At 36.9% G+C, this 16005-nt stretch overlaps 1 protein-coding gene across 1 annotated transcript in view; it reads left to right on the top strand.

The window, feature by feature from the left end:
* The window catches only part of LOC144433038 (MAM and LDL-receptor class A domain-containing protein 1-like), a 39961-nt gene extending 28653 nt beyond the window's left edge, over window positions 1-11308 (top strand). The window contains exons 22-24 of the mRNA XM_078121350.1: window positions 7987-8100; window positions 8580-8693; window positions 9501-11308. Of these exons, the coding sequence (XP_077977476.1) occupies window positions 7987-8100; window positions 8580-8693; window positions 9501-9718 (446 nt within the window). The 3' untranslated portion in view covers window positions 9719-11308. The remainder of the gene's footprint in view (window positions 1-7986; window positions 8101-8579; window positions 8694-9500) is intronic.
* Window positions 11309-16005: the final 4697 nt, after the last annotated feature.

Below are 16005 nucleotides of genomic sequence, written 5' to 3'. Positions count from 1 at the left end.
ATGGAAGTATGAACGTCGTTTATACTTGTACGCCGTGACATACAATGAGCGCAGTGCCATGATTGACCGGATTATTCAGTGTCGACAATCCCAGTTAATATAATCCCAAAGGCAAACTTGTTTTATTTACCACCTTGCCAAGCAACACAGGGTGGTGGCGAGGCGAAGTTGTAATGTACTGTCGCTTTGATATTCACGATTTTGGAAAGGAAATAGATAACATCGGGTTAGATCTTGAGAGTAAATAAGAAGAAAAGAAGAGTTACGTTAATTTGAAATCAGTGATAAACGAGTTGTCTATTTTTAAGAAACTAAATATAAGGAAAGCTATGGGTCCTGATAACATATGTGGTAGGTTACTGAATGTCTATGCATCGCAGTTAGCTAGTGTTTCCAGTAGATTGTTCAATTGGTCGTACAATGATCATACGATATCAACCATTTGGAAAACATCTACCATCTGTCCGGTCCCTAAAAACTTCCAAGGCATCGTCCTGTAGCACTGACTTCCATTGTGATGAAATGCTTCGAGCGTATTTTACTTTGTCAAAACCCACAAAAACATTCACACCTTGACCCATACCAATTTACATATTAAAGTAATAGAGGTACTGATAATGCAACTCTCACATTACTTCACGATGCGTATACACATCTTGAAAAACCAAGTTCATTTGTAAGACTATTGGTTATTGATTTTTCATCAGTCGTTAACAGAAGTCAACCAAACATGATGGCTCATAAACTTAGTTATTTAAACGTTAACCCCAAACTCATCCTCTGGATAATGGATTTTCTTGTCAACCTTTCCCAGTTTGTTCGCTACCAAAAATTAAGTTCAGCCTTCCATTCAACATTTAGGGGTGCCTCACTGAGCACGATACTCTCACACAAACTATTTACACTTTACACAAATGACTGCTCATCAGGTACCGATACAAATCCACTTATCAAATATTCTGATAACTCTGCATTAGTTGACCTGTCAAATTCTGACCGTACTTATTTCGATGAAGTTGATAGGTTTGTTACTTGGTGTAAAGAAAACTACTTGGACGAAAGGTCGACTTTAGGAAGAACCCTAAAGTAGTGCCCGACCTTTTTATTGACAATGTTAAAGTTGAACAGGTGACTAAATATATATATATATATATATATATATATATATATATAGGAACAGTCTTGGATAATAAATCAAATGTTAAGGCCAACACAGATTTCATTAACAAGAAATGTCAATCTAGAGTTTACTGTCTACAACAATTGAGGGGCCTAAAATTTTGTAAATGCCAAGGTATTACAGACATTCTATCGGAGTTTTGAGTCGGTTTAACATTTTCTTTGTTGTGCTGGTTTGGTAGTCTAGGGACTAGCTACAAGAGTGTCTTGAACAAAATTGTAAATGTGTTTAGTAAAGTATTGAGTGAAAAGTAGACTAATTTGAATGAAATGTTTACATCTCGTGTACAAAACAAAGCTGGGAAAATGGTAAATGACAAAGGCCACATTATGTCCCAACACTTTGAACTCCTGCCATCAGGGAGACGATTTCGTGTCCCTAAATTCAGAACAGTCAGAACCAAATCAAGTTTTGTGCCCACTTCAACTAAATTTTAAACCAAACTAAATAATTCTATTTCAAAGACATCTGCTCTGCATTCCAGATTGGAAGAACCGCGTTTTTTTATTGTCTTTTTTAAGTTGATGACCATTTCTGGCAAGACTTCACTCACAATTTTCTCGATTTTACTGATTTTTCTTCTTTATTAAAAAGGTTTAGGGTCGGCACCGGATTTCTAGAATGGAAGCGTTTGGGGAGTTATGTGTGATTTATTTGTTGAGAAAGGTTCAAAGACAATAAATATCGCCATAAGGTGGCACTTGCCGTTCCAGTGAGGAACGACTAGTGCCACCACGGTAGTACTCGACGATTCGATGGACCACGGCCAAGTCCGCCATTCACAATTTTCAAATCACTTGAAATAAAGCAATCTGGCAAAACTCGCCCATGTGCATTTACAATCTTGTCGCAACTAATTCTAGTAGGTAAAACCATAGACCCTCCACCCTGTCTATGGTAAAACCTAGTCGCATTCATAACTTTCATCGAGGGTAAGGTAATTTTAGTCATCAACTTCTATAAAGTCCAAAATGAAACGATAAAACATGTACATTTTGGAAATTATCCCATGTATAATGCCAGATTATAAAGTGACAAAGAGTGGTTCATCTGAGTGGATAGCTTAACCTCTTGACGATTTATAAACAATGGGAAATAGGCAGCTATCTTGATGTTCATTTTAACCTATTTTCCCGGAGAATATTTTCAGAACTGGTATCCAAATTACCAAGATCACGTTTTTCATATTTACTGATATGCCGCTTTAGTTATGGCCGGTTTTGTGGGATGTTTTGCGTGCACAATGTAAACCACAGACAAGGCATGTAAACTTCTACTTGCAAACCCGTCTATTTCAGGCTTGGCCTCTTACCACTCTTGGAGGAATTGTACTGACTCCTCCAAGACCACGTCTGACACAGTGGCCTGAAACCCATAGTCTATCGCGAGTATATTGTCTACCCTTCAAGAGACACACATTCTCTGCCAGTCACCCTTTTAAAAATACGCTTGTTAAACGTCTGCTCCTGGAGTTAAATTTGGTTCAACTCATGAGCAAAATATTTGTACGTGACTCCGGGCCCCTTTCAGACAATCCGAATTTTCACGCACGTCCCAATTCTTTTTTTTCCCGTGACAACAATTTTTCTCCTGAGCCTCCCCCTACCCTAATCTAGTTCCTGACGACCGTATTCCAATTTTACACTACATCTTTACATATTACGTATAGTCAATGTCATTACTCTCGTTGCCGATGTGTTGGCAATTATATACATGTATATATATAATATCCATAATCACAACATATTTCCTGCTCAAAGAAGAACTGTTTCAGCTTATTCCATTTCGATATAAACAGACAGAGAGTCCAGGGATAAAATACCCATGTACTACTCCTTATATTACTGGCTAGGTAATGTCAACCGTAAAATAATCCAAGCACCAGCGTCCCTAAAATCCGTGAAACAGTGTCGATATTACAGTATTTTGCTGACACTTATTACTTTCTGTAACTGGTCTATATTTGTGATATCATGGTAAATATGCTTGGAATTTATGGCCTAACAAACCAGACATTACGTAGATTTGAATATTGAAGAAAATCAAAAACAAAAACAAGGCCATGGCCATGGCCGGTCAGGTACTGATATTAGTACTTTAGACATCAGTGGGGGTCACACTTGGTCATTGAAACTATATTGACCGACCAAAATTCTAAACATCACGGATAAATAATTTCATATCGAAATGTATGTACGGAGATTCAGGTTTTTAGACCACGTGGCTTTGACATGACATCATCAGCTAAATTTGCAATACGAAAGTAACGTAAAACATGGATGTATCTAGTAGGGAGCAAAGTCCGCATGTCTGTATGGATGTTTGAAGATTTACTATCGGTATATGGGAGGCATAGAGGGAAATATTTGAATAGCGTTATTTAACGTTACATAATTCATAACTGACTACTAAACTACCGTCAAGAGGATTGTTTTTGCTTCCATTTATCTGTATTAATTTTTTTTAAAGGCAGTGATGGTGACTGCCAATGCCGGTAGTGAAAATATGGCCCGCACATTCTGAAGATTTTTGTATCATACAAGTTCAATGTTGTAGCTGAGAATGTGATTTATATTTATAACTCAGTAGAATGGGTACCGGTACTGATGCGAGGGATGTGAACCAACCTTTGTGTTGCGTGCTTTTTAATATCACCGTGTGTGTGTGTGTGTGTGTGTGTGTTGTTGTTTGTTTGTTTGTTTGTAATGTAGATTCGTCGTTGATATACTGCTACTAGATCAGACCGTGGGTTATACTTCCATGATCAGAACATGACCAGACACAACTCTCCACGGCACCATTTTGGTTTTACAACTTTGATTACTTTGTTTTGAATAGCTTTTGTCAAGTTCTTGACTTTCCTGATATGACAATAAAGCAAGGGCGGTGAAATATTATTATAGTAGTCCTTCAAAAAACAAGACAATTTTGAAACTTTTAGTGGAAAATGTTAGTGAAGACACAGTTTACCCGCATAAATTAACTAACAAAAGACAAAAGAAATGTACACATGGTTCATTTTCTAGGTGTCGACCTCATGAATATGCACCAAGATTTAGAACCGAGTCAGCTTTAAATGCGTTCACACCTCTGGTCTGGACAATATTGTCTGGGCTTAGTCACCCTTTTATGCGGACTACAGAGCGGCCCTGGTGCGGACTATTTCTGCCACCTATTAATGCCTGAAAGTCAAGTGGCATATGCTGAGGTTGTGTACAACCAGCAACCCATAACATTTTAGCAATCTACAGTTCTACCTCAGTATGGCTATTAGCCATGCTAGGTAGTTACTATAATGATTAATATAATGGTTGTCTTGGTAAAAGTTGTCGACCCCCCCCCCCAAAAAAAAAGAAGAAAAAAAAAAGAAAAAAAGAAAAAAAAAGATCAACAAAACATTCTATGATATTGAAAGCGCTCCTGGCATGTAATTCCATAGAACAGTTTCCTGTAGGGAATGGCAGCGATTTCATTCAAACTCAAAGACAGAGATGTTGCTAACCAACGTGAACAGCCATAAAAAATTGTATGTGAATGAGTATGACTCTGAGATCCCGCTAACGGTTTCATTGTTGTCGGTCTAACCAGAGACACTGGAGAACTTCACTGTCTATGATCTAATCGTATTGCTCAGTGTGAAAACCGTGCAAAGCGTTACTATTTTGGCGTTGTATTTTCGCACATTTTTGGTTCACAAGGGTCCAATAATTTAAGCTTGAGTTAGGAAATAGGCCTATTAAAAAAATTGTGTTGTTCCGATTAGGCAAAATAAATAAATAGGTGGGGTAGGTAGATTTATTTTTATTCATGTGCGAGTGTCTAATTCTGGTTTTCCATTTTTTCCAAATGATCTCTGTGTTATTGGCTTCTTTCCATTAGATGTACAACCATTACAGATTGGAGGAACAGTTTTATATTGTCTTTTTAAGTTGATGTCAGTTTCTGCATCCACTATGTCTCGTGAGACTTCACAATTGTTGCGATTTTGTTAGTTTTTCAAGAACACGTAAAAAAAAAGTTAAGGGTCGGCAGTGAAAAACTAGGTGGGTCGGGTAACAGAAACCAAACAGTTATTTTTTAGGCGTAAGGCATAACGTAGCATATAAATCTACCCAACCTGCGCGAGCAAGATCTGCATCTTTCAATGTAATATTTACATGGTCTATTACAATTTGGTAAAGTGTACCATTGTATATGCTTGTGCGAGACGTAAAAAACATCATGCCGTCTAATTGTACGAAACGATTTAGTCACTATGGTTTTGAAGTCAGTGAGATAATGTTTGTGAAGTACCCGGTATCGTGATGTTATCGCTTGTATAGAAAAACCATCACTGAGGCAAAATCTCACTTTTATCATCATTCATTTTTTAAAGTCTTCAATCATGCCAATTAAAAATATGGATACTGCAGTCATTTATGTGACTTTTTTTCCAAAAATGTTTATCGTGCATCTCGATTATATTTTTTTTCGTCTTCGTAACATCTTTTTTTTTATTGTGCCAAAAGTAGTAGCTACCACATATAGAACAGTGGAAAAATACCGAATGAGACTCAGAAATGTAAAATCATTTACTTCAATGTCCAAATCAAATGCGGACATCAGAAAATGATGCATGCACGTTGTGATGGACTCGTGATTAGCTCTAGTCCAGATGCCAATTGGTATCTAACTAAACCATAGACAATAGAGAGGGTCCTCTCTATTTTCTATGACTAAACCAAGTTTAGTGAGTGGAGGTGTAAATGGTAACGATACTGTTTAGGAACACGGTGATAGGAACTAGACGAGATTAGCACTGACAACACACGCTCCGCGAACTCCAGCAAAGAGGCCTGGTGGGGTATATAGAGACTTGTCAGAGTTGTCGGAGCTACTGTTCATGTACATATAAGTTCCACGTATTCTCAATTTATTTCGTGCTGGATAGAAAACAGTCAGTATAGTCCTTGTGTTCTCCAGTGTATAGCCGATGGATTGGATAGTGAGAGTCATGATATGTGTGATACATTGTAGTTTATACACCAGAACTGAATTTTAGACTGATCCCGTCGGCATCTTCAGAGAAAGCATCAAGCGGGTACCACAATAAACTGAAAACGTAACGACTATAAGCATAACTATAAGTTTTAATTTACATGGAACTACGGTCATATTTGATAAGCTTATCCCCCACTTCCACATATGGTCTCATACCCCTTGGTCAGCGAAAAGCCAATCATGTTCATGTCCGGACATACGAGTTATAAATGGGGCGGTCATATGGGTTAAGTTAGGGTGGAATATAATATATGGAAAAAGTCTGATTGATACTGGCTGTGATGGGTAGTAGAGCATTTTTTAATTGTCAAAAACAGGGTTGGGGGCCGAATGATATGATTCAAAACGTCATGACTTTCTGGTATATCTTTGTTGTCATGGTGTGTTTCCAGTTGAGGATGGCTGTCTTTGACTGGCTACAACAGTAAGTGACTGATTTTGAAAGCAAAGAAAGTGGAAGAACATTGGTGTTAGTTAAAAAACTATTGTTATTAAAGATATACAAGTAAACGCAGCAAAACAATTGAGAGTCGGTACGGAAAGGAACAGATGACCACAGGAAGGTGTTCAGCTGTTCTTCATTGTTCTTTGCAATTTGACGACCGGGCGATCACATACTAGTAGTTGTCAGTGTTTTCGCTAAAGCAAAATACACGGAGATGGTTCAAAATCACTTGACTATCATTTCACTCTTATTTAAATCTACAAATATCTCATTAATATTTTCTCCCAGCTTACTTCAAACTATATGACATTTTCCATGAAAAAAAGGTGCGTATCTGGAGCAAAGAAGTGTTTCAGATATCAGAGTGTTCACGTTTGCGTGACCAAGACATAGACATAGACTGGCAAGCGACGCCATGAATTGTGATCGAATCCCAGGGTCGGATCGGTTGTAGATCAGTGTTCATGATAATTCATTTGCGTGTTCAATTACTAAGTCATCGATGTAGGGTTATAAATTCAGTGACTACAACGAGGCTACTATGGGACGATGGGAGTATGAGGAAACGTAATCTAAAGTCGCCCGCACTGGACATCACACAATACATTTCTTCCAAGTCATGCAACAATGGGTTTATGATGCCTGTTCGTTGTAATAAAATGTATCACTCGCTTGAGACATGGATAACCTGTCGCGAAGGTATCTGGATCATCAACCTGCAATGTTGGACGTGACGTCTTCCCCAGCATGCAGATCCGGTGCGAGCGACTTTGAATTATGTTTCCCATGACTGTACGTGGGTGGTCTCGAAGGAACTTGTGGTGTGTAAACTTGTTAGCAAAGATTGACAAAACAGTCAAGTTGAAACCAAAACCTAATTGTTTCATACTGATACATACCTTTTTTTTTACAAAAGCGAGTGTGCACCGAAACCCTTTGGCTGAACTAAACACTTAAATCAGCAACATCAGTTCATAGACCTCGGTATATCTCGGAAAGATTCACCATTGTATTGTCTGTGCACAGAAAGGAGCGCTACGGCCATATGTGGACACCACGGCTTGATTATAGATGAAGGCAAATCGATTCATTTGAGTAACGCTTGAAAGGCATCATTACTAGTAATGAATCTTACAAATGTCACATAAAAGTCAGGCGAATATAACTCTTGCTAATAGTTTTGTTAACTATTACGTTAATTCGGAGTAAACGTGGCACACAAAAGGAACAACTCACCTTCAGTAATATAGATGGTGCTTAGCGTTATTTTGTGTACAACATTAAATTGGAAAAACTTGCATTTAAATGTTATTTGTTTCAGATGTAGATGAGTGTTCTAGTCAACCCTGTCAGCATGGAGCTACATGTGTAGACGGTATAGACGGGTATATGTGTAACTGTACACCTGGCTATACTGGACACCACTGTCAAACAGGTTTGTATTTTCATGTTATCGTCAATATCATATTTTTAGATAAACTGGTCACTCTCTAAAGTACTGTGCAAGGCATATGAAGATCGCAGTCATATGTCATAAGAGCTATCTCGAAATATTTACTACTGTTTTTTTTTTTGTTATACAAATATCACGTGTACCAATTTACAGTAATGTCTGTTCCTGGAGCGGGAAATTCACCATACTGAATTCGGTGTTGCAAATTGCAAAGACTACACCAGGGTATCTGGTGTGATATGACGTCTGATTGTTCATTCTGTTGAGGGTGGAAAACATGTATGATCTAGAGACCTCTTTTTTTTCTTTTTTTAAATATAAGCTCTGTTAAAGTTAATAGAAATTTACTATAGCAATAAATTAAATGCTCAGAGTAATGTTGATATTAGTCCATGTTTATATGGGATCAGTGTATGTGTAATATAACCTAGATGCTTGCAAATTGTCGTGTTACCTTTCAGATATTAATGAATGTGCTAACAACCCATGTGAGAACGGAGCTTTATGTGTTGATGGTATTGCTAAGTATAAATGTTACTGTACACATGGTTATAGGGGTCATCGTTGTCAATTAGGTAAGTTAATACTATTTTCATCAGACTGAACGAGGTATCTAAAAATGTCATCATATTGATGGAAGTTATGAAACCTAGGTACAAGGTGGTGAAATATAGCAGTGTCTGTCTGTCTGCCTGCCTGCATGCCTATGTGTGTGTGTGTGTGTGTGTATGTCTGTCTGTCTGTCTGTCTGTCTGTCTGTCTGTCTGTCTGTCTGTCTGATTCTCAGGCGTTATCTTAATAATGGTGTCTTCAAAATCTATATGTAATTCAGTACTAGTACAAGATGATTATGACTTTGATTGTTCTCAAATTACATTTATCAGCAACATTAATATATGTTGTCGGTGTGGCTTGCATTAGTATAATATACATAAACTATGTCTATATCTATACAATGACTAATATCAGCATATTTAAAATTTCTTTCTTGTATTTCCACCCGAAGAATGACAACTCTCTGAAAATAAGTAAATTTGCATAATTAATGAATTACTTATATTAGATCAAAGGGGATGTAATAAATACACATTACCTGCTTAAGATTCATTGCTGTAATGTCCAAAAGTAAAAACAAATGTAGCCTAAATCGAATAATTACTATATATACATACCGCTCCTGATGTTTAATCTTAAATCAAAGGAAAGTTTATTCAACCCCCCCGCCCCGGCGCCAAACCATCAGGAATTTCATGTTCAGTCCCTTATTATTATGGTGCAACCCATTTTCTCTTTTATGCCATAAATTCTTCTCACCTTAGCAGTGCCTCAACTGACAACTACATCAACAGAATTAGAATCAGTTTCCTACCCTTTTACTTTAGAGATCGGCATATCAACTGAAGGTCAAACTGATGTACTGGAAAGTACGGCTGAAGGTCAAACTGATACACTGGAAACTACTGTTGAAATTCAAAGTGATATACTGGAAACTACAGCTGACGGTCAAACTGAAACGCTGGATATAACAACTTATTATCATACAACGTCTAGCCAAGAGTCAACGGAAAGGGAGACCATGTCACCATTGGAAGTAGTTTAGTAAATCCTCATTCGGATATAAATTAATGTTCAACGAAGGAATCCCGTATGAACAAGAAATGACATCCCTTATTAAGGACTTTGATCGCACGAAAAATGAAACTTTATTGATACTATAAGACTTATGAATTAGTCTTCTTTATGGTACACAGTGGTTTAATTTGTGATGTAATCTATTTGGAAAACGTTTTCTCAAATGTAACAACTTAAGATAACCCAGTTCACATATTCCATTGTGTAAATGTGACCGGAAATGTAACCATTGCCTTGTTTTGTATGTTACATACAGACTCTTTCAAGTTACCGTTCACCGGCTTTACTTGATACATAGTACAATCACGCAGAAAACAATAAGAAACCGCATATTATACACTGCAGTGCAAGATCGCAATGTATATTTTGTCTATTAAATAAACCATTTAAACGTATTGCAACAAAGCGCAGGCGCCAATGTTTTGACGTCTGCATTTTATGTCTGAATGGTGGCAGGTTAATAATCCATTTCATTTTGTAGACAAAATGCTACAAGAAACTATATTCAATCAATCTTGTTATCTTAAAGTGTAGCATATGCAGTACCTTATATGTTTGTGTGTGGTTGTATCAAACAGAGTCGATGAAAGGTAATTTGCAGCTGTCCGTATAACAGCAGTTGGATAACAGTTAATAAGTTACGATTTGGTCTGATACGACCTTCTGTTGAAAAAAAATGGAGCGGCGGGTGTGAAAAACTTCTTCCTTAAAAGATTACACCATCGAACCGAACAAAAATGTAACTGTATACTATATTATATACGGATGTATAACAAATACTAAGAAAATATGCATGGCTCAATGTAGTTTCTAAGACCTTTGTGGCATTAAAGTTGGTCATCCGTTTGCATGTTGTGGGGGATAATACTGAAAATCAATGCATGCTTCCTACCAGGGGACAGAACGTAATGAAAGCAAGTGTGTACAACTGAATTATGCCAATATGGTTAACATGGTTATAAAAACTATGTTATTGATACACTGATTACATCGTGAAGACCTTTGAGGTAGTTTTACATTACATCGTTAAGTATTACATGATAGCATTGGTTATAAACTTCGGCGTGAAAGTGTTTATCTTGAACATTTGCTTCGAGAGATTTGTTTACCATATGCGCAAATTTAAGGAAAGCCACTGAAACATTCTGAAATGAATGAACAGTTATATGATTGTGTGTTTTGTGTTGATATACATTAAGGGAAGTTTCCTCTGGTAACAGGGTGATTATTATAATAACTAAGTTTTAACAAGTTTTAATGACTTAAAAAGACAGAGTAGCATTATCTTGTTAGGAATTTGAACATTGTTAGGTGTGAATAAAAGTAGTGGGCAGTCTTCCATGCGGAACAAACCTATATGCCACAAAACAGAGTGCAGAAAAGTAGAAGCATTGAAATTATCGCCATTATTGCATGTGCGCAAAATTATTCCAAGTACTCAGAGAATGATAGCATTAAAATATTAGTTTGTACGTGGTGAAACTGCAAGTTGAATCTACCTTGAGTGAGTAGAATTGTTGATGTATAACTCGTAATCGATAGATCAATAAAACAAATACTACTGCACAAAGACAGGCTTCTTCCTTTATTACTACAACTAAGTAGAGTTCATCTGCGGCGTAATAGTGATGGTGGTATAGCGTCACTATACGTGACTGCATGTCTGTGCATTCATCTGTCCATATAGGGTTAAGCTAAAGGAATCGAATACAAGCTCGATTGGTCAACTAAAGCGATAGGGATATTCATGAAGTGGCCATATGAGTAAGAAATAGGCATTATTTCTGGATTGTTAATTAATACATAACTTTTGCATGTTTTGTTCTACTTGGCAAATATGAAACATCATAGATCAGGACCACTTTGGTGGTGACTCAATGGATTGTAAACAACTAAATAGTCATATATAAAACAAGCGACCTATCGGTCAGAATAGCTCCGCTGGTTTTTTTTTATTTTATTTTTTATTTTGGTGACACGTAGAAGTGGTTCAGTTCTTCAGCTCTTCACTATGCAGTTTTGTTTTAGCGATCAATAAAGTGGTTAGTGGTTCATATGATGTCTCACTGTAAAACACATTTTACACAGAAGTTGGTAATGTATTGTACTTTTATACTATAGTCACCATTTTATAACAAAAATCTACTGTTATGAAAAATTGCACAAAATCTCAGAAAAAAATGACTGGGAAATGCACACAAGAAAAAGAAAAAAAAAGAGGATTTTGAGGTTGGCTATAAATAATTCCATTGTCTTACAGCTTTAACCCTGGGAAATTTTAATGATGAATGAAATAAACTAGGGATCTAAAATAATTTTGAGGCAATTTGAATTTCAATTTTCTAACAAATTTACCAAGTCAACAACATTCAACTTGTACAAGTTGTAGTAGATATATATAGGGAAGAAATGTATTAATCGCCATCTTAGTTTCCGGACGGCGACAATCCCCGCCAAGTACCCGAAAGAGAGTCATTCTGGCAGCCATACGTTACAGTGGTAACACTCGTTCATGTTCTATTACCTTTCATAAAGAAAACACAACGAAATGGTTGAAGTGATTTTTTTTTAATTTCTTTTCATCACAACAACAAAATCTGTGTGATCAAAAGTGTTGTAAACTAAACCAGAAAGAATTATCAGACTAACTAAACTTCACGATGAACTGGAGTAAGGTCCAAGTCCAAGTAAGCCTCGATAATACGTGAGAAAATCGTCTCAAACTAGCGATACAACTTTCAAAATATAACTTGACATGTCTTCATTTGTTAGATTTATACAATTCAAAACGCGTTTTCACTCGTAAACAACAATTCTGTGAATAATGACACTCTGAACGCAGCGATTTCTCGGACGATGTTACCACTGTAACGTATGGCTGACAACGACTTGCTTCCGGGTTAGTCCCTCGTGCATCCGGGTACCTGGGGTTGTCGCCGTACGGAAACTAAGAAAGATGGAATTTACAGTGTTTCTTGTGACCGGCGCGGCGCCTGTCAGCAGACTCGGCCATTTTTTTCATCATTCCATTGTATGTAAACCTTGTACTTGACATTTCGCAATATTTATAATTCTCAACAAAATACCTCAACATGCCTCACTTCGCTCGTACTCAAAGCAGCCCCTCGCGGTATGATCACTGATGACATGACGAGAGAACCTTTTCGGATTTACATGTAAAACGGGGAAAGATACGCAAAACATAATGCAAAGTCTGAAGCCAAATTAAAGTTGTGATTATTTTAATTATTTTTACTTGCCAAATATTTGCATTTTGGAAATGGCAAGACACGTTCATGTCGTTTAACTTTACATGTGAACTGTCGGCCAATAAACAAAATTTGGTTGATTCTCAGTCCGCAGTTAGACTGCTCTTGCATAACTTCAACCGCATGCCTTCCTTACGCAAGTTGTCTTAATTCTGGTTCACTGTCACTCCAAATTGCACGACAATATAGAATTAATCACAAGTTACATGTTATCTGAAAACATCACATTTTTATAGTGGGTCTGAAGTGAGATTTTAGTGAGTACCAAGAACGTCCTGTGTTGTTACTTGCTGTGGAAAATCGCCCGGTCAAATGAGGTCAGCTTCAGCTTCTGGTCGAATCAGGATAGAGTATGCAAATAAGGACGTTGCGGACTGGCTGATTATGTAGAAGGGGTGCAGAATTTGGATTTGAAGTTTACAACCCTGTTTCGAATAAACGCTTGTCACTTCATGCATTTGGGCGCCCAATGCGTAGAATTATGACTATAGCACATATTACATTGCTTGTTTGACGTCAATAGTGTCTTTTGAAAAGTGGCAGTTTACTTATAGTCTCGTCGACTGATTTCCAATATGGCGTCGGTCATAATGCTCATTAACATATTCATTTTTTTTCAAATTACAAAAAAAATCATAAAAAATAAAAATGAAGATGTGCTGACTTGAAATTAACAAACGTGAGTAAGCTACCCCCTGCGCATCAACACACCATATATCAAAGCAATCTGACAATAAGTTTTCACGGAGATGATGAAAATGACATTTTATGAAAAAAAATCATAAAAAATTGAAAATGGCACAGATCAACTTGGCATGAACAAATCTGAATAGCCTCCCCCCAGGGAACATGCACACCAAATATCTAAGAAAACTGACTGTCACTTTCGGAGAAAATAATGAAAATATAAAAGTTTGACGGACACCTATGATTCACTCTACTCTCTATACTCTAAACAACCTATACCTAAAGCTACGCTTTTAGCTTTCGCTGACAGCGGAGCTAAAAAATCGTTCTACATGCAGGAAGTGATTTACGAACTTTTCACATATTTGGTTGGTTTTGCGATTATTGAAATACAAATACGGACTTTTATCTATATCTTAAAACATAGTGATCAAATAAATCCCCATCCATCTATGTGTTGTTTGAAATTACAATTCAACTTGTCTATTAGACGATTCTGTTGCCTTGATATAATAATGAGCATGTCAGGCGGACTTGTCAAATATTTAATGTGCTAGTTTTGATGCCTAATTACCTTGTAATTGAGGTTAAATGTTTGCACGCCTGATATTACACTAATAGCTGGAAAAATAAAACAAAACATTAATTTCAAAAATAACAAAGAATTTTTTTTAATATCTTAAAATTCAAGAAATGTATTCAGTGCGTTCTTTTCCTCGCATTGAAAGTATCCAATCATCTGTTAAATATTCCAACCGCTTCTATTCCTTCCCTCCCGTGAGACAAAGTCCTCTCCTAACACTACAAATAACGACTGGTTTAGTGCAAAGGTGTAAGAAGCGATTTGAATGATATGATTTGATATTACGGTACAATGGTGGCAGGGATGGGACAGCACTGGTATGTGGGAGCAGTGCAATGGCGGGATGCCAAAGTGTAGATTGTAGAATGAGTCCATGTGACATATAACCCTTCCCTAATTTCATTTTCATAAATGTAGCCCACCCCCGAGAACCACTTTCTAAAATGAGAACACCACACACACACACACACACACACATAAAGTCCCCAGCCCTCCCCGCTTGCAATTACTAAAGGCCCCCTAAATGTGTGAGTTCATTTGCTGTCATAAAGACAATCCATTGTGGAAAGGAACACTGTCTTCGAATGTCTCAAATTAAACCTCCCTTTTTCTTCCATAAGGAAGACATGTATTAGTGGGTCAAAGTCTGTGTGTGTGTGTGTGTCATCGGTTTCTCCAAAACAGCTGGCTCAATTCAAACTGTGTGTCTGTGTGTGTCATTGGTTTCTCCAAAACAGCTGGCTCAATTCAAACGAAATTTTGAAGACGTATTCCTTACGGTAATGGCAAGAACCGATTAGGTTTTGGTAAACATTCCATGAATACTAATGTACAATTTGTGTAATTAGTGGTTTTTGGTAATTAGGCTATATATCAAGAATGCATGCTTCGAATTCAATATAATTTGATACATACATTTGCAATACCTAAGCCAATCTGTCCTGAAAATATTATTGATGTATTTGTAAGTTTTAATAAGTTATTGGCATATTTCAGTAATTAGACACGGTGGCCACAAAAAAGAAAATCATTGTTTCTGGTCAGGAAATGTCTAAATTCCATGTGAATTTAATTTTTTTTAATTGTAATTGTGCATGATTAGCACTGCAGTTGTCTTTCAGAAGTAGCAATTAACGTAGGTAGAGTTATTTTGTGTTTTCCCGTGGATCTGCAGACTGTATTGGCTGGAAAACACATGGGGAAAAGATCAAAGTGGGGGCATTTCAGAGATGCGCTGTGACAGTAACAATTCCTTCTCTTTTGTTGGCTTATTAAAACTCTTGCTATGGTGAGAGCTATGCTACACCGTTCTATAATAGCTTCACATTACATGTTGTAGTTGGCCATAAGATCACTTCTGCAGGAAATCATACGATCTCTTCACTATTTGAAAATTTAAAATCTTGTTTTTACTTCGTTCGATACTCGCGCGTGTTTCTGTTTCTGAAAGTATGCATGAGGAGCTGAGATCGTCGGTCAAACCAGGTCAGCTTCAACTTCCGGGGGAAATCATCAGCTTTATACCGAAAATTCTTGCTGGAGAATTCACCAAGATAAATCCATACGATATTTTCTTCGATCAAAATTGAAAATCTTCTCTCTTTGTTTTGATATAAATCTTTCCATACCAAGGGCGAGTTTGCTGCCAGAACGCGTACATTTATTCATAGAAAATAACATTATCACAACAATGCAAATGAGTAAAAAAAGAAAATG

The sequence above is a fragment of the Glandiceps talaboti genome, chromosome 3 (genome assembly GCF_964340395.1).
Source record: "Glandiceps talaboti chromosome 3, keGlaTala1.1, whole genome shotgun sequence".
Taxonomy (NCBI): domain Eukaryota; kingdom Metazoa; phylum Hemichordata; class Enteropneusta; family Spengelidae; genus Glandiceps; species Glandiceps talaboti.
Note: the sequence above shows the minus strand (reverse complement) of the source record. Positions and strands in the feature narration are given on the sequence as shown.